Genomic DNA, 18,306 nt, shown 5'->3' with positions numbered 1-18,306 from the left:
TTTTCTTGTGAGTGGGTACAGTGAACTTTATTGGTGGTATTCATGAGAGTGGGGCTCTCTTCTGGGGATCTATGATAGAAACAGGACATGCTCTGAGTTGGGATAGGAACTCCTCAACAACTCAGGGCCTCTGTCTTCCTCTCTTCTTGCTGTGGTGTGTGGTTCGGGGCTTCATTGTCTTGAAGGCCATGTAGGCTGTGAGGTTCACCACCCTGTTGCTATAGCCTTATTCATTGTCTCACGAGGGCGTGAGGTTGACAAAGGTGCTAAAGTGATGCAACTCCAGCTGTTGGTGTTCTGTGTTGCACAGGACAATCAAAGAAAGAGGGTCACTCCAGAATGTCATTTAGGCTCTTTGGCACCAAAGAGGCTCTGATGGACTGAACCTCTAGCCATTCAGAAGTGAATTTTTTATTATAAAACAAGTTCCTCAAACTAAAACGCCTTTGATCTATTCTCTATGTTCTCTGAAGAAAAATTTCACACCCCTGCAACTTCAGTCCTTAATTTGTAGTGTTTGCAGTACCCAACATGCAAGACATGCAGGTGTGCTAGGACAGTCTTATGACCAAAGTCATGCAATGAATGGAAAACTCCTTCAGAAAAACAACTCTGAATCATAGAAAACAATCATTGCTCTCTACTGTGGTTTCTTCAAGGTCTAAGTACCTCCAACAAACAACTATTTCATTCTAATATGACCCTGGATACAGTGAGAAACAACTATTTCATCTAATATTTACCCTAGATACAATGACTACCAGATTCCCCCTACACCCAGCATCAAAACTGGAGGAGTGCCTGGCTGTGGTGGTGCACACTTTTAATCCCAGCACTTGGGAGGTAGAGGCAGGTGGATCTCTGTGAGTTGGATATCAGCCTTTTCTAGAAAGTGAGTTCCAGAACAACCAGAGCTACACAGAGAAACCCTGCCTCAAAAAAACAAAAAGTAGTGGAAGTCGGTATTGCTGTTAAAGTTGCAGGAGACAACCTGGTCCTCAGTGTAGCCCAGGATGCCCTTCATCTTGTTTCACCGCCTTATTGATGTCATCATACCTGGCCACTTCAGGTGGTATGTCAGCTCCACAATGGACACATTGGGGGTAGGACCACAGAAGGCTATACTAATGAGTTTCCCATTTAAGTTGGGGATGGCCATGCCCACAACCTTAGCAGTGCCAGTGAGTGCGAGGATGATGTTTTAGACAGCTTTCTGTTTTCCAGAGAGGCCATCCGCAGTCCTCTGGGTGGTGGTGATGGCACTAGTTGTGGTCATAAGTTCCTTGATAGTGCTAAAATTGTTACAGATGACCTTGGGGGGGGGTATGCAAGTCATCATAGTTCTTATGGTTCACACCCATTACAAACATGAGGGACATCAGAAGGAGCAGAGATGATATGATACCACCTTAAGCTCTACCCTTCAAGTGGGCCTTGTTCTCCATGGTGGTATAGATGCCAGAGGAACCCACACACAAAATACAGCATTTGATGGTGGATCTCACTGCTGGAAGATGGAGATGGCCTTCCTGTTGATGACAAGCTTCCCGTTCTGAACCTCAGCTGCGCTGTGGCATTTGCTATGGGTAGAATTGTCCTGGAACATGTACGCCATGTATTTGTAGTCAATGTAGTCATTGATGGCAACAATACCCACTTTGCCAAGAGTTGAAGGCAGCCCTGATAACCCAATACAGCCAAATTTAGTCACTTCGATCTTCACTACCATGTCTCGGGGACTAGGCAGGATTGCACAAGAAAACACTGCTGTCTCTGGAGTGGAGAAGAATAGAGGACTTGAGCATTCTCTTGATCAGCAAATGTTTTAATTCATCTTTGATGTCACCTGGACTTGTTTGCAAGGCACCTAGAAAGTTGTGAAGTGAGGTGGCAGTGACTCCTTGACAATATGGACTATTCAGACCCTGGAACTGATTTGTAATAGTGTCTGGTTCAAAGGAGACTGCAATGCCCCAAACTTCAAAAGGCAATGCATATTTCAGAAAAGGCAGTCCTGACTTAGCTCAAGCTGGACTGTAGATGGATTTCTGGCAGTTAGGTAAAAGCCAGAATTCCTTAGGAATTTGTGAAATGGGTTTAGTCAAACCAAAAAACAACAACAAAAAAATTCATTTCTGCTGGGCTGTTGTGGCACATGCCTTCAATCCCAGCACTTGGAATCAGAGGCAGGCAGATCTTTGTGAGTTCAAGGACAGCCAGGGATACACAGAGAAACCCTATATGGGGGAGTGAGTGGGGGGAAGAAAAAAATCATTTCCCTTATTTCTGTCGGAAAGGACATAGTGGCTCTTCATTTGACATATACCTGCCCAGGCTGGCTTCCAGGCATCCTAAATCCCCTACTCATGCACCAAGCACATCAAACCCCCTCCCGACCCTTCTTACCACCTCCTCTACCCTAAACTCCCTCCAGCTTCCCTCTCCCAGCCACTCACCCTCCTTATTTTTCCACACCCTGCTTTCTAGCCCTGGCCACATCGGGTCTGTTTCTGTGTCTGCTCTGAACTCTTTCTGATGCCTCTGGATGTTCTATGTCTGACTTATCCACAATAAAACCTACCCCCTGACCAAAGAGTGGCCATTTTGATGGTTTCTTTATTGCATCCCTTCATCACAATACGAATTGGGGACCAATTGTATTGGAAAAGCAATCAAGAGGGGGATTAGAACCCTGGAAGCAGAGCTCCATGGGCAATCCTGGTGAGGACTTACACAGCATTGTAAAGATTATGCTTATGGGGTTTCAAGTGGGAATAAGTATTTAGGAACCGGACCAGAGGCCACCCCTGCAGCTTTGGGAGAGGCTGGGTTTAAAGGTAACAGACTAATGCAGGAGTAAGCGAAGGCAACAGTTTTCAGGGTTTAGCCTGGGTGTTTCTGGCTCCTTGTAGCCTCCTTCCTTCCTTCCTTCCTTCCTTCCTTCCTTCCTTCCTTCCTTCCTTTCTTTCCTTCTTTCTTTTCAGTGAGAATCAGGAGCAACATACTGGAGCAGAAATATTGGGAAATCTTGGAGTTTGGCCAGAAAAGAAGCATGTTGACAAATACTGCCAAAGAATGCACAGTTATGAAGAGATCAGTGCTATTCAAGGAGAGAAAAAATCTAAGTGTGGTTGCTCAGCATGAGGTCCCAGCACTTGAGGGGTCTGGTGGTCTGGTGTGAGTTTGAGACCATCCTAGACTACAGAGTGAGACCCTGTCTCAAAGGAAGTGCTTAGAAAAGGACAACAGGAAAAAACAAACAAACAAAAAACAACTTTGAATCGATTTCCTGTAATTAGCAAGACTATCCATCATGGGCTCAAAAGCAAAGTATAAATTATTTTCAGACATTTTAGGAAGGACCCTGGGGCATCCTAGTTGCTTGCACTGAGTCATTTAGGGAATTGTTTCTCTGGGATTTTCCTCATCTTCAGACGTCAAGGCATTCAGAAACTGTGAGGTTAAGGTGGGCCCCAGTCCACTAGCCCCACCCGCAACCCCCAGTGTGGCTGCCACTTGCCCTTATCCTTGTGATGCCAGAGTTGCTGAAGAATGCAAGAGTTAGGGATTATAGAGATTTGGCCTGAAATTTCAAACGAAAGCCCGAGGCCGGCTGTGACTGAGCCATGTCCCACAGCAGCCCCTGGCGGTGAAGCGAGAAGCTGGGAGTGAGGCCAAAACTGCAGTGGAGAAATGGCTGCCAAATGGAGTTAGAGGCAGCAGCAGAACCAGTCTGAGACTGGCTGTGTGGCCTGCTACCAACAAAGCCAGAGGGGTACCAAAGTCCTTCAGAACTCATGTCACACCACTGGATCCCCCATTACTAGTCACTAAGCAATGTGTTAATGTTAGCGCCACTGAGTTTCTCTTTCTGAGGGTTCTAGTCAAATCCTCCCTTTCTGGGCTCCTATCCCTATTGGGAGTGGGAATGTTTGGCCTGTGCTGCTGTATCTTGGACATATGTAACTTCTGATTTTTTAGTGTTTCAGAACTGCCAGAGGGGACTTTGAACCTGGATTTTTGGAACAAGGGAACTCTTAAGACTCTGAGGAATCAGCTGGGCGTTGGTGGCACGCATGCCTTTTATTCCAGCACTTGGGAAGCAGAGGCAGGTAGATCTCTGTGAGTTCGAGGTCAGCCTGGTCTATAGGGCAAGTTCCAGGACAACCTCCAAAGCCACAGAGAAACCCTGTCTCAGAAAAAAAAAAAAAAAAAAAAAACAAAAAAAAAAACAAAGACACTGAGCATTGTGAAGTGGATATGTTCCTTTGGAACCAGACTCCAATGCTGTGGTTTGAATGTTGAATGTCCCCTCCAGAAGTCCACATATCAGAGGCTTATTCTGCTGTTCTCAAGGGTTGGTGGAACCTTTAGGGGGCAAAGCCTAGTATACAAGCATTAGGTCAATAGGGGCATGAGCTTGATGGGGATATTGAGGCTATGACCCCTTCCCTTTCTTTTTTGCTTCCTGGCTTCTGTGAGGTGAGCAGCCTCTATACTATGTCTCCACTGACATGATGGCTTCTCACCATAGGCTCAAAAGCAGCTGCACTAGCCGTGAACTGAAATTTTGAAAACCATGAGCCAAAATAAACCCATTCCTTCTTATAAGCTGTTTGCCTCAGGTACTTACCACAGCAACAGAAAGCTGACTGACACACCAAATGAGATAGGAAATCGGGTGGTTCTGTTGTGTGTCATTGTCATCATCACAAGGAACACATCAAGCTTAGCATGTGTTGAGCTATAGCCCCAACCCTCTTCATTTTTCTTTATGTTGAGGGAAGATATCATTAAGTTGCCTGGGCTAGCCTTGAATTCACCTCTTAATTATCTATGTAGGCATTTATCTAGAGAAGAGACATGTCAATCAATGGGACACAACTTACAAGTATCCTTAATTAAAAGGCACAATCAGGCCAGTGAGAAGGCTGTGTGGTTAAAAGCCCACATCCATGCTCTCAGGGTGTCTAGCCTCTTTGGGTCTCCCCTTTTAAGTGTTTACAGAAAAATAAAGGTCACTTGATAGACAGCTAAGACAAGCCTCCACCTTGAAAGAAGGAACAAATCAAACAGGAAATATGGAGAGGAGACCTATATTTGTTGTATCTTCCATAATTTATTTAAAAAACAGCAGGAATCACTTCTCGGCCTTTTGGCTAAGATAAAGTGTGAAAAACAGCAGGAAGGGGGCATTATAATAGTATCTTCTTGTAGAAGTTACTACACAATTCTTGATGGGCAATGTTGAGTGGTGGCTCCTGTCTTTAATCCTAGTGTTCAAGAGGCAGAGGCAGGAGGATCTCAGTGAGTTTGAGGCCAATCTAGTCTACATAGTGAGTTCCAGGACAGCCAGGGCTACACAGAGAAACCCTGTGAGTTCAAGACCAGCCCAGTCTACAAGAGCTAGTTCCAGGACAGCCTCCAAAGCCACAGAGAAACCCTGCCTCAAAAAACAAAAATAAATAAATAAGATAAAAAATAATAAGACTCTGGGTTCCAGAAAAGAGGAAGCGGGGAAAGAAACTCATAAATAAGACAGTTTCAAAATGTCTTGATGCAAAACACAGGTCTAACTTCAAAGGTAATAAATAAGCATTTTTTTTTTCTGAATCAAACATGAGTAAGAATGGATCAGAAACATAGATTCACGTTGCCTAGAATGTTCCAATGAGGAAGTGGCTACATGAACTTCTTATGATGACAGAGCAAAGAGAAGGTCATAAATCAGGGAATTTACTACATGCATTGGTGGGAACATCACATAAGTGAGTTGCCATGAAGTGGAAAAACCCGAGAGCTGTTAGAGGCAACCTGACCTGATGACGTGCTTGACTTTAAGGTTGGTGGAAGCGTGTGGTCTGAAAATACATTTCAAAATTTTGTCCAATAGTTGAAAGGACATTAGGTCAAACATAGAGGTAGGAAGTGAGTTGCTATCAAGGGAACCCAAAGCAGTCAAGCGATTTGGTAATAGATCTGCAACATCCACAGTCTCCGAGTTCTAGTGAGTCATTCGGTCTTGGAGAATCTTGAGTATCAGTGTGGCTTTTTCTGGGAATTTTACAAACTCTCCATCATGAATATTCAGTTTCAAAAGGTCCCAGTACAGTAAATGAAAATAGACATATACCAAAACATAGTTGTCAGACTTTTCAGAATACCAAGCACAATAGAAGATTTTACAAGCTTTCAGTAAGTGGAGAGACTGTTATGTAGGAGGGACGAAGGATCAGGCTATCCTATAATCTCAGCAGCTGAGGCAGGAAGATCCAAAATTGTAGGCAATCCTGGGCTACATGGTGAGACACCGTCTTCCTTCCTTCCTTCCTTCCTTCCTTCCTTCCTTCCTTCCTTCCTACCTTTCTACCTTCCTTCCTTCCGTCCTCTTTCTTTTAGTTTTTGTCTTTTTTTTTTTTTTTTTTTTTTTTTTTTTGAGATAGGGTTTCTCTGTGTAGCCCTAGCTATCCTGGAACTTCCTCTGTAAACCAGGATGGCCTTGAACCCACAGAGATCTGCCTGCCTCTGCCTCTCAAGTGCTAGGATTATAGGCATGCACCACCACTGTCCAGCTTTTTGGGTTTTGTTTTTTTTTTTTCCAAAACAGTTTCTCTGTGTAACGCTGGTAGTCCTGAAATTCACTCTGTAGACCAGGCTGGCCCTGGTACTCAGAGAGATCCAATGACTCTGTCTCTGCCTCCTATGGCCTGGTGAGATCTAGTCTTAAAAACAAAAGAATCAGGATTTCCTAGGACTGCAGTAAGCTTTATTGTTGGACTGATTTTGGACCACCAGCCCACAAATAATTATGCAAAAACTTATTATTAATTATGAAAGCTTGGTCTTAGCTTAGGCCTTTTCCCAACTAGCTCTTCTAACTTAATTAACTCCTATTTTTTTATAATCTTTGTTCTGCCACATGGCTTGGTTACCTCCTCTTAGTACAGTACATCTGACTTGCTCTGAGTCTGCTGGCGAAATGGCATGCCTAGATTTCTTCTCCCAGTTTCTTTCTCTGCCTGGAAGTTCTGTGTATTCTCTCCTGCCTAGCTATTGGACATTTAGCTCTTTATTAAACAAATCAGAAGCCACCTTAGGCTTCTTTACAATGTAAACAAGTATTATGCAACATTTCCCCCTTTTTGTCTAAATGAAAAGGAAAGGTTTTAACTCTTATCTTAGTGAGTCCGAAGATTTATACCTAAACCATTTTGTATTATAACTTGTATTACCATGCTAAAAATATCTTTAAAACCTTAAAACATTTCCTTAAAGAAATTAAGCTTTATGTCTCTCAACCTTATAAACTTTACATCTCTTTAGTAAGTTTTGTTAACCAAGAAATTGGTATAACTAACTAGTCTTCAACCCCATCAGGGACTCAAGAAGAATACATTATTATCAAGGAAATGCAGAAAAAACAACTTCTAAAACTATAGAAATGACAGAGGCATCTGGCTGCTTAGACAGTCACCCAAGGTACAACACTGGGGCATCTATCTTCAGTCTACAGACCTAAAATATCTGACAGACTTTTCTGTGAAGCAGGAATTTGAAGGACTGGCCTACTTTGCCATGGCAAAGTTTGGTAGTTCCCTTCTTTTTCTCTCTCTCTCTTTTTTCTTTTTTTTGGTTTTTCGAGACAGGGTTTCCCTGTGTAGCTTTGGAGCCTGTCCTGGAACTCTCTTTAAAGACCAGACTATCCTCGAACTCACAGAGATCTACCTGCCTCTGCCTCCCGAGTGCTGGGATTAAAGGCGTGTGCCACCACTGCCATCTCAGTTCTCTTCTTTTCTGCCCTGCTTGTCTAGTTTGGACAGCATACTATCAACAATCAAGGAAAGGGCAGTTTCTTGCCCAGTGCCTAACTTTGCCACAATAAAAGTGAACTCCATATGGAGGTTTTTTGATGCCCATCATCCTTTTTTGAAATAGATTGGTGCTGCTAGGAGCAGACATGTCTCACTGTCATGAAAAGTCTTGGGTTATTAAAACATCTTAAATGCCATATTCTGTAGGTCTCTATGGTGTTTGAAGACCATATATCTACTGAAAATTAATCTGTCTTTAACCTTGAAAACATAGCTATCATGACTACAAGTTTCATTGCTATAGATACTAACTACTAACTTGCATTTCTTGATTATCCTAAATGGTTTATAATAGTCGCTTTCAAGTACTAACTTTACATTACATTTTTAAATGAGATGCATCAGTATAATACCTTAAACAAGAGTAGAAACATATATACAGTATTCTGTAACAAAAATAGCCTTAAGTGTAAATGAAGTTCTAATTAGTCTAAATAATAAAAACCCAGAGACAGGTATAGAGGAAAATGCCAAGAGATCAGAGAGAAGGAGGAGCAAGCCAAAGCCACCTTTACCTCATTAGCTTCCCAGCAGAAAAGATAGTGAGTTCCTTTTTCTTCCTGCTTACATCCTCTCTCCGCCCAGCCATCTCACTTCCTGTCTCTGCCCAGTCATCTCACTTCCAGGAGACAGCCAGTTCAGACCAGAAGAGTGAGAGCTGCCATAACAAAGGTGCTCACTACCATTGTACCAGCTTTTACACTGAGAAGGTGGACCAGGTAAGCCTAGTCCACACCAGACCTTCACCTGAATTACTGCAGCCCTGCTTTGGCAACGTTCCTGCTCTCCCTTCTTGCTTCCCTCCACCTGCTGGAAGTGATCTAAACAGTCTTATCCTTTGTGCGGTACGAAGTAGAGCAGCTCAGGTTATTCATGACCTCTTCCTACCAAATGTGGAGAACCACCCTGTCTGCCAGCCTTGCCAGGACCTTCAGAATATACTCTGCCCTTTGTTTCCCAGAACTCGGTTAGGGCCTTTTCCTCTGACTTCATTCTTTGTAATAGTCTTTGTAACCAACAGTGAAACTAAAACAGGCCACGACCTACTTTTGTTCAGCTTGTTTTTTCCTAGGGACTTATCTTCATCCATTTATAGAAACAGTAGCTTTTCTTTTTAAAAGAAAAAAATTATTTATTTTTGTTTTTTCTTTTGTTTGTTTTTTTGAAAGAGGTTTTCTGTACATATCTCTGGCTGTCCTGGAACTCACTACATAGATCAGGCTGGCCTCAAACTCACAGAGATCCACCTACTTCTGCCTCCTGAGTGCCGAGGTTAAAGGCATGAGCCCATTTAGTTTTCTCACCATAGCTAAACTTTGCTAGCATCATGTTTTTGTTGTTGTGGTTGTTGTTTTGGGTTTGTTTGTTTTTAGATTTATTTATTTATTATGTATACAGTGTTCTGTCTGCATGTGTCCCTGCAGACCAGAAGAGGGCACCAGATCTCATTCTGGATGGTTGTGAGCCACCATGTGGTTGCTGGGAATTGAACTTAGGACCTTTGGAAGAGCAGCCAGTACTCTTAACCTCTGAGCCATCTCTCCAGCCCCTGTTTGTTTGTTTTTTAAGACATAGTTTCTCTGTAACTTTGGAGACTGTCCTGGAACTAGCTCTTATAGACCAGGCTGATCTTGAACTCACAGAAATCCTCCTAGTACTGCCTCCCGAGTGCTGGGATTAAAGGTGTGTGCCACCAACGCTGGTGCTTCACGGTTTTTATAATTGCTACTTTCAGTTCTTTTACAGGTAGATACCTGTATTAGCCTTCCTACTGGTCCCTGGAGATGACCAGGCCCAAATCCTTAAGTCAAAAATCTTTGTGTTATTACCTAGGTAAATCCAAAGTCATGACAAGAGCTCTAATAAAAGGCAGATAGAAGCCAAGACAACAGGGGATGCTGATCTGCTGACTTTGGAAATAAAAGGGACTCATGGGCCAAGGAATATACAAGGTGGCTTCTAGAAACTGGGAAAGCTGAAGAAACAGATCTACCCAAGTGTTCCCAAGAAGTCCCACCTTGGAGAGCTGCTTCAGGCTTCAACTTCCAGAACTGGGGAGGAGACTTGTTTGTCCTTAAGCCCTGAAGTTTGGGATAATTTGTCACAGCAGCAGCTGGAAACTAATATAAGTAACTGGCAGATAATAACTGTTTAACATGCTTATAAAGTTGGTGTTTGTTATAGGCAGCTCACAAAATGCTAGCAAAAAGAAGAAGAATTATTCATTTATAAGTTTGCCAATGGCCAGGCACTGGTGGCACATTCCTTTAATCCCAGCACTCTGGAGGCAGAGGCAGGCAGATCTCTGTGAATTCAAGGCCAGTCTTATCTACAGATCGAGTTCTAGGACAGGCTCCAAAGCTACACAGAGAAACCCTGTCTCAAAAAATAAAAAAATAAAAAAGGGATGGAGAGATGGCTCAGAGGTTAAGAGCACTGGCTGTTCTTCCAGAGGTCCTGAGTTCAATTCCCAGCAACCACATGGTGGCTGGCAACCACCTTGAATGAGATCTGGTGCCCTCTGCTGGCATGCAGGCACAAGACTGTATACATAACAAATAAATAAATAAAATCTTTTTAAAAAAAAAGTTTGCCAATAATAGTCACTTTTTGTGCCATGGAGAATGTCTTTGTCAGTTTTTCATGCCAGTGTTCAAACCCAAAACTTGACACATGCTAGGCAAATGTTCTTCCTGTACTAGAACCGAAGATAGAACCATTCTTTTTTTCTTTTTCCTGTATCATTCTATAACATTTGTTTTATGATTTTATTAGTTCAAATTAGGAATAAGCTTGCTTCACATGTCAATCCCCCTACCACCCCCAACCTCCCACCTGCCCCCCACCCCATCCACCTTCCACTCCCCAGGCTGGGTAGGGCTTTCGACGGGGGCTCCCCAAAGTCCACCACATCATCCTGGGCCAGGCCTAGGCCCTCCCCCATGTGTCCAGGCCAAGAAGTGGGATGGGCTCTCAAAGTCCCTTCTTACACCAGGGAAAAATACTAATCCACTACCAGGGGCCCCCTAGAGTGCAGAGGCCTCCTCGTTGACATCCATGTTCAGGGGTCTGGATCGGTCCCATGCTGGCCTCCCAGACTGGGGTCCCTGTGCTCCCCCTTGTTCAGGTCAGCTGTTTCTGTGGGTTTCACCAGCCTGGTACCGACCCCTTTGATCTTCATTCCTCCCTCTCTGCAACTAGGTTCCAGAGTTCAGTTCAGTGTATATCTGTGGGTGTCTGCCTCTGCTTCCATCAGCCACTGGATGAGGGCTCTCAGTAGGGGTCAGGCTGGCGGCGATAGAACCGTTCTTATTTAATGTTGTAAGAACACGTATTGAAAGACCCCCGGAGAGGTTCCTTCGTGGAAGAAGACCCACACCCAGGAATCAGCGAAACCACGAACTTTGGATGTAAGAACAAGAGGATTTATTAATAACACGGATATCCGGGGCTTAGCTTCTGTTTTGCCAAGCCTCGAGCCCCGGAAGGAGGGTCCTTTTATAAGGGAAAACAGGCATAGTACAGAAGCGAAAAGCATCAAATCAGCATTTTCTCAAGGTTTAATAGCCAGGCGAAATGGCCTTATCTCCTGCCGGTCCAGATGGCTGGCCTTGGGACCGAGCGATCCGGCGGGGGTTGGCCTTGCGTGGGGCGGGGAGTTAGAGCCAGCAGCTGCAGAGATCAAAAGGTGCTAAGGAGGGAAGTGCTAAGGAGGGAAAGATGTATTCGCGCGCCCCGCCAGCTGCCGACCAGAGTAGAAAGGCTACAGCCCAGGGGTGGGGGTCTTTCATCCCCCATTTCTCTTGTTACTGAATGGAATCTTTCATTCAGAGGTCTCTGGATATTCTGGATCTATCTGCTTTAGCTGGTGGTATTGTTGAGTTAAAACTAAGGTTTGTATGGCAGATAATCGTTCTCTAATGAATTGAGTTATCTTGTTCAGAATGCAGGGACCAAGTATAAGGATTAATAATAGAATAATCAGAGGTCCCATGAGAGTAGATACCAGAGTAGTGATCCAGGGGGACTTAGTGAACCATCCTTCGAACCATCCTTGTTGAGACTCAAATAGCTGTTGCCTCTGTTTTAGCCTTTCCCTAAGTTTGGTCATGCTATCCCTTACTATTCCTGTATGATCTGCATAAAAGCAGCATTCTTCCTTGAGGGCAGCACATAGCCCCCCTTCCTGTAAAAATAATAAATCTAATCCTCGTCTGTTCTGCAGGACCACCTCAGAGAGTGATGTTAAGGATTTTTCGAGTGCACTGACTGACTCTTCCAGTACCTGGATGTCCGTGTGCATGGCTTGTTGTAGAAGCTTAAAATGATTAATTCCCTGTAGGGCAACGGTTCCGGTCCCTATGCCGGCTGCTATGCCCCCCACTGTTATTCCTCCTAATAATAGGGCCACGGTAAGGGATATTGGCTCCCTCTTATATCGGGTTGATTTCCCTAGTACGCTGTAAACATATTCAGGTTGGTGGTATGTGACTTTGGGCCAAAGTTCTATCAATATACAAAAATCAATGGTGGTGTTGAGAACAGTGGTAGAGACACAGGGAGTCAACCCAGTACTGCAAGCCCAATAAGTTCCATAAGGGGCAACAAGGTATCGGCTGTCCTGAGATAATGGCTCTACTTGGTTACATAATTCTTGATGTGAGGGAGGGATCCTGCCTATGCATAGCCCCTTTCCTGAGACCTCAGATATTGTGAGCTTGTGCTGCATAGCAGCTCCACAACTGGTAGGTGCTGAGGTCTGGTTGGAGTAGTTGCCCAGTATTGCCACGCCTTCATAATATGGGGGCCGGGAAACTAGGCATAACCAGCATTCCTGAGTCTTGTTGGGGTCTGAAAAATTTAAGGCTTGGTAAACTCCTTGGATTAATTGTAATAATCTATCTCCGGTACCTGGAGGGTCTCTGGTTAACTCGATGTTTAGGGCATCTGGGGTGGGGGAGAAGATGACAGCATCTGGGGTAGGAGTGATAGCTTTAGGAACGGTAGGGGGTTCAGGGACTTGGAATTGGGTTGGGGCCCTCTGGTCCGCTATTACTGTGTTTGGCCCGACTGATTGTTGGCTTAGGGGAGTAATTTGTCTGTACAGGGAGAATAAGGTCACCGGATCTTTCCCTGCTCGGTGCAGCCGGAGTCCCCAGACTTTAGGACTATCCCAAGTAGTCCTTTTTCCAGCATCTGTGAACCTTAGGATGAGAGGGTTGCATTTTCCTCCGGGGGTGGCGCCTTGAAAACCTCCCCCTCCGGCACTATCATAACAGGGTCCGCAGGCTCTTTGCCCACATCTCCATGGTCCTTTCCCTGCGTACCCTGGGATCTCCCTCCGTTTGAGAGTGATGAAATCCCAAGAGGAAGAGGGTTTCCAGTAAGCCTCCCCTGTGGTTTCACATCCCCAGCTTGCACAGTACCCTTCCTGTGGCCCCCCGCAGTCATGAGTTGGTCTATGGCCAGGACAAACATAAAAATCCTTGCTTCTTGTCCCTATCCTTCCCCCAGGGTGGTGGCATCCGTACCCTGGGAATGGTTCCTGGTCAGAGGGATCCCAATCAGACCCTACTAAGTCACATAGGTCGACATAGAGAGGAGGGAACCCATCATGTAGAGTCCCTATATAAGTGCTGAGGTTGGCTATTTCCCCGGTCCCTAGATTGGCTATTTTCCAGGTGATATTATAAACCCTGTGGGGGTTAGTTGCTACATGGGGGGTAAACAGACAACCAATCAACAGGAGGGTGTACGAGAGAGTCTTATCTTTAAAGGATTTTGAGTGCGGTGTGCGGTCCATTCTGATGTAGTGGCTGAATCGGTGGGTCGGGCTGGCTTTACATGTGAAGCATGTATCCAAGCGGCAATGCCGTCTACTTTGAGTGCGGTGGGAGTGGTAAGCAAAACGATGTAGGGTCCCTTCCAGTGGGGTTCAAGGTTCTTGGCCTGGTGACGCCGGACCCAAACGGTGTCCCCGATCTGGTAGGAATGGGGGATGGTGGGATGGTCCCTCTGGTCTTTATAAGCTTGAGCAAGGGGTTTCCAAATCTCCCGTTGTACTAATTGTAGTGCCTGTAAATGAGCTTGGAGAGAAGGGGAGTTAGCAAAATCTGAGACATCTTGATCAAGAAAGTTAATGATAGGAGTAGGTACTCCATGCAGGATTTCAAAAGGTGTGAGCCCATGTGGCCCAGGGGTGTTGCGAGCACGATAGAGGGCTAGGGGGAGTAGGAGGACCCAGTCTCTAGTGCCAGTTGCAAGCGACAATTTTGTTAAAGTCTCCTTGATTGTTCTATTCATCCTTTCTACCTGTCCTGAACTTTGGGGTCTATAAGCACAATGTAATTTCCAATCAATCCCCAACAAGGTGGCCACTGACTGACTTATCTGGGAGGTGAAGGCGGGCCCATTATCTGTTCCCAGTACCTGAGGCATCCCATAACGTGGAAAGATTTCTTCAAGCAATTTCTTAGTAACGATCTTGGCTGTTTCATGTTTAGTAGGAAAGGCTTCAACCCATCCTGAAAAGGTGTCTACAAAAACTAATAGATACTTGTATCCATATTTACCTGGTTTAATCTCAGTGAAATCTATCTCCCAATGTGTTCCGGGCCGGTAGCCTCTGACCCGGTTCCCAGGAGGAAGCTTCAGTCTGGATGCGTTGACTCGGGCGCACGCATCACATTGTTCAGTTACCTGTTTTAGAATGTCATTCTTCCCCAAAAGGAAATTGAATTCCTCTTCTCGTTCGAGGAGCTCCCGCATCTTCTTGGAGCTCAGATGTGTCATCTTATGTAAAAATGTCACTAGGTACTTGGTTACCCGGTAGGGGATGACAGTCTTTCCTTCATAAGTCCAATCCCCGTTTGGTTCCTTTGTGGCTCCCAATTTCTCTAGGGTTTGGATGTCTCTTTGTTCATAGTCCCATGAGGGGGTGGGACGGTCGTTGGTGGGCTCCAGAGCCAGGAGGCTAGTGGTGTCTGTGGTCAGGGCCGCCTCTCGGGCAGCCAAGTCTGCCCTCCGATTGCCCCTGGCTTCAAGAGAATCCCCTTTTTGATGTCCGGGGCAATGTATGATACTTAAGGCGGAGGGCAGATGAAGAGCTCTTAGGAGAGCGAGGATTTCCTCCTTATTCTTAATGTCTTTCCCTTCGGAGGTAAGCAGCCCCCTCCGTCTGTAAATTTCTCCATGTATATGGGCAGTGGCAAAGGCATAACGACTGTCTGTGTACACGGTGAGCCTCTTACCTTCTGCCAATTTTAGAGCCTGCGTGAGTGCAATGAGTTCTGCCCTCTGCGCAGAGGTTCCGGGAGGGAGTGCCTGAGCCCAGACAACCTGATTCTCTGTGGTGACTGCTGCGCCCGCCCTTCGTTTTCCTTGATGCAAAAAGCTGCTTCCATCCGTGAACCAGATGTGGTCCGGGCTGGGTAGAGGCTGGTCAGTCAGGTCGGGTCTCGCCCCATGGGCCTCAGCCAGTACCTGTAAGCAATTATGAGCCTCTGGCTCCCCTGGGAGAGGGAGCAAGGTGGCTGGATTCAGAGTCACCAGAGGCCCAAAGTGGACCCGGTCTTTGTCCAACAGCATAGTCTGGTAATGAGTCATTCGGGCATTAGTGAGCCATCTGTCTGGAGGCTGTCTGATGACTGCCTCAACCGCATGAGGGGCATGTATGGTCAAAGGCTGCCCCAAGGTTAGCTTGTAAGAATCTTTTACTAGCAGGGCTATGGCGGCAATCATTCGGAGACAGGGTGGCCATCCCGATGCTACAGGATCCAATTTCTTGGAGAGGTATGCAGTGGGCCTTCTCCAAGGCCCCAGTTTTTGGGTGAGGACTCCCTTGGCATAGCCTCCTTTCTCATCTATAAAGAGTTCAAATGGCTTAGCTAAGTCCGGTAGACCCAGGGCTGGTGATTCAAGGAGAGCCTTTTTGATGTTGGTGAAGGCTTTCTTTTGGGGCTCTTCCCATTTAAAAGCAACCCCTGGCCGAGTGAGGGGGTAGAGGGGAGCCGCCATTTCGGCAAACCCGGGGATCCATAGGCGGCAGAAGCCTGCCGTTCCCAAGAACTCTCTCAGTTGGCGGGGATTTTGTGGGGTGGGAATGTCTAAGATGGCTCGCATACGGGCTTCCGTTAGCCATCGCCGTCCATCCTTTATCTTGTATCCTAAATAGGTCACCTGTTTCTGACATATCTGGGCCTTCTTGGCGGATGCCCGGTATCCTAGGCTCCCAAGAGTCTGGAGGAGGGCTCGAGTGCCTTCCTTGCATTCTTCCTTGGTTTTGGCTGCCAGGAGGATGTCATCTACATACTGTAAGAGGATTAGCGCGGGGTACCGGACCCGGAATCCTGCCAGATCCTGATGTAAAGCTTCATCAAAAAGGGTGGGGCTGTTCTTAAACCCTTGAGGTAACCTAGTCCAAGTTAGCTGCCCAGAGATTCCAAGGTCGGCATCCTGCCATTCAAAGGCAAATATAGGTTGGCTGGTGGGATGCAGGCGGAGGCAGAAGAAGGCATCTTTAAGATCTAAGACTGTATACCAGGTATAGTTGGGTGGCAATCCGCTCAGCAAATTATAAGGGTTGGGGACAGTAGGGTGTATGTCCTCTATCCTTTTATTGACCTCCCTCAGATCCTGTACTGGCCTATAGTCATTGGTTCCTGGCTTCCTGACGGGCAACAAAGGTGTATTCCAAGGAGATTTACAGGGCACCAGAATCCCTTGTTCAAGTAACCTTTTAATATGTGGCCGAATTCCTTCTCGGGCTTCTTTAGGCATTGGATACTGTCTGACGGATGCAGGAAGGATGGCAGCTTTTAAGGTTACTATAATTGGGGCCTGGTTGATGGCAAGGCCCATTCCTCCTGTTTCAGCCCAGGCTTGGGGAAATTCCGCAAGCCAGTGATCAAGGGTTTCCTGATTGTTCGAATTAGTCCTCTTTTCATGGAGTCTGTATTCATCTTCTATGGACATTGTCAAGATGGTAAGGGGAATTCCCTCTGGCCCTGTGACTTTGACTTCTGACCTCTCAAAGTGTATTTGAGCTCTTAATTTGGTCAATAGGTCCCGTCCTAGTAAGGGGTAGGGGCAATCTGGCACATGGAGGAAAGAATGCATAACCTTACCAGTCGCGAGCTGGAGCTGCCGATTTGTAGTCCAATGGTACTGCTTTCCGCCTGTAGCTCCCTGTACCCATGCAGTCCGGTGACTCAGGGGTCCGGGTGACCGATTCAGAACGGAATGTTGTGCCCCTGTATCTACTAGGAAGGTGACCGGATGCCCCCCGACTTGCAGTGTTATCCTGGGCTCAGGGGGGGGCTCCTGGCCCTGACTTCTCTAATCTTCTAGGTTTAGAAGGTCAGAGGTTCTTGGCCGTGGAGGCTTGGCCCGGGGGTTCTTAGGGCATTCTTTTGCCCAATGTCCTTTTTCTTTGCAGTAAGCGCATTGATCCCTGTCCAGGTGGGGCCCCCTTCTGCCATCCCTCTGCCTATTCTGTCTCTGACCTGTCACTACTGTGGCCAATAGCCTGCTCATCTCTCTATTCCGCTTACGGTCTCTTGCAGCCTCTTTCTCCTCTGCTTCTTTTCTCAGTCTTTCCTCTCTCTCCTGGGCTTCCTTTCTCCAACGTTCTTCTCTTTCTGTCTGTGTCTCTCTCTTATTAAAAATACGTTCTGCTTCCTTTAACAAGTCTTGGAGCGTATATCCTTGTAAATTTTCTAGCCTTTGGAGCTTGTTTCTTATGTCCGGGGCTGACTGCCAAATAAAGGACATAGAAACGCTGGTGGCCTGCCCTGGATCTTCTGGATCATAGGGAGTATACATTCTATATGCTCCTTTTAGTCTCTCTAGAAAAGTGGCGGGCGATTCCTCCGCCCCCTGTATTACCTGCTTTACCTGGGCCAAATTGGTAGGTCGGCGTCCTGCCCCCCGGAGACCCGCGACCAGCAACTGGCGATAGAGACGCAGATGGGTCCTACCTGCTTCAGTAGTAAAATCCCATTCAGGTCTTTCAAGAGGGCAAGCCGCATCGATTTCATTGGGCAGCTGGGTGGGCTGCCCGTTGGCTCCTGGGACATTCTTTCGTGCCTCTAGTAGAACACGCTGTTTCTCTTCCGAGGTTAAAAGAACCTGCAAAATCTGCTCACAATCATCCCAGGTAGGTTGGTGAGTTGTGAGTACCGACTCTATGAGAGATGTCAGCCTCACAGGGTCTGCAGAGAAGGAAGGATTATTATTTTTCCAGTTATAGAGGTCCGATGCTGAGAATGGCCAATATTGAGGTTGGCCATTCGGTCCAGTTCGGAGGGGCAAAGCGGTTGAATCTGGAGCGGGCTGCTCCCTGCGACCTCTTAGTCGGTGAGCCATTGGGGAAGGGTCAGGTGGGGGAGCTGAAGCCGTCTCTGCCGAGACGGCGGGGGCCGCTTCTGCCTCTGGC

At 46.3% G+C, this 18,306-nt stretch overlaps 1 protein-coding gene across 1 annotated transcript; it reads right to left on the bottom strand.

Moving 5' to 3' along the window:
* Positions 1-13,523: 13,523 nt before the first annotated feature.
* LOC113833203 lies at positions 13,524-17,951 on the bottom strand. The gene is made up of 2 exons (XM_027393830.2): positions 14,444-17,951; positions 13,524-13,957 (listed from the first exon to the last, which is right to left on the bottom strand). Exons 1-2 carry the CDS (start codon positions 16,986-16,988, stop codon positions 13,611-13,613), a joined length of 2,892 nt encoding a protein of 963 aa, XP_027249631.1. The 5' UTR covers positions 16,989-17,951; the 3' UTR covers positions 13,524-13,610.
* Positions 17,952-18,306: the final 355 nt, after the last annotated feature.

The sequence above is a fragment of the Cricetulus griseus genome, assembly GCF_003668045.3.
Source record: "Cricetulus griseus strain 17A/GY chromosome 1 unlocalized genomic scaffold, alternate assembly CriGri-PICRH-1.0 chr1_0, whole genome shotgun sequence".
Classification (NCBI taxonomy): Eukaryota; Metazoa; Chordata; class Mammalia; order Rodentia; family Cricetidae; genus Cricetulus; species Cricetulus griseus.
The sequence above is the reverse complement of the archived record's forward strand: the minus strand, read 5'-3'. Positions and strand labels throughout refer to the sequence as shown.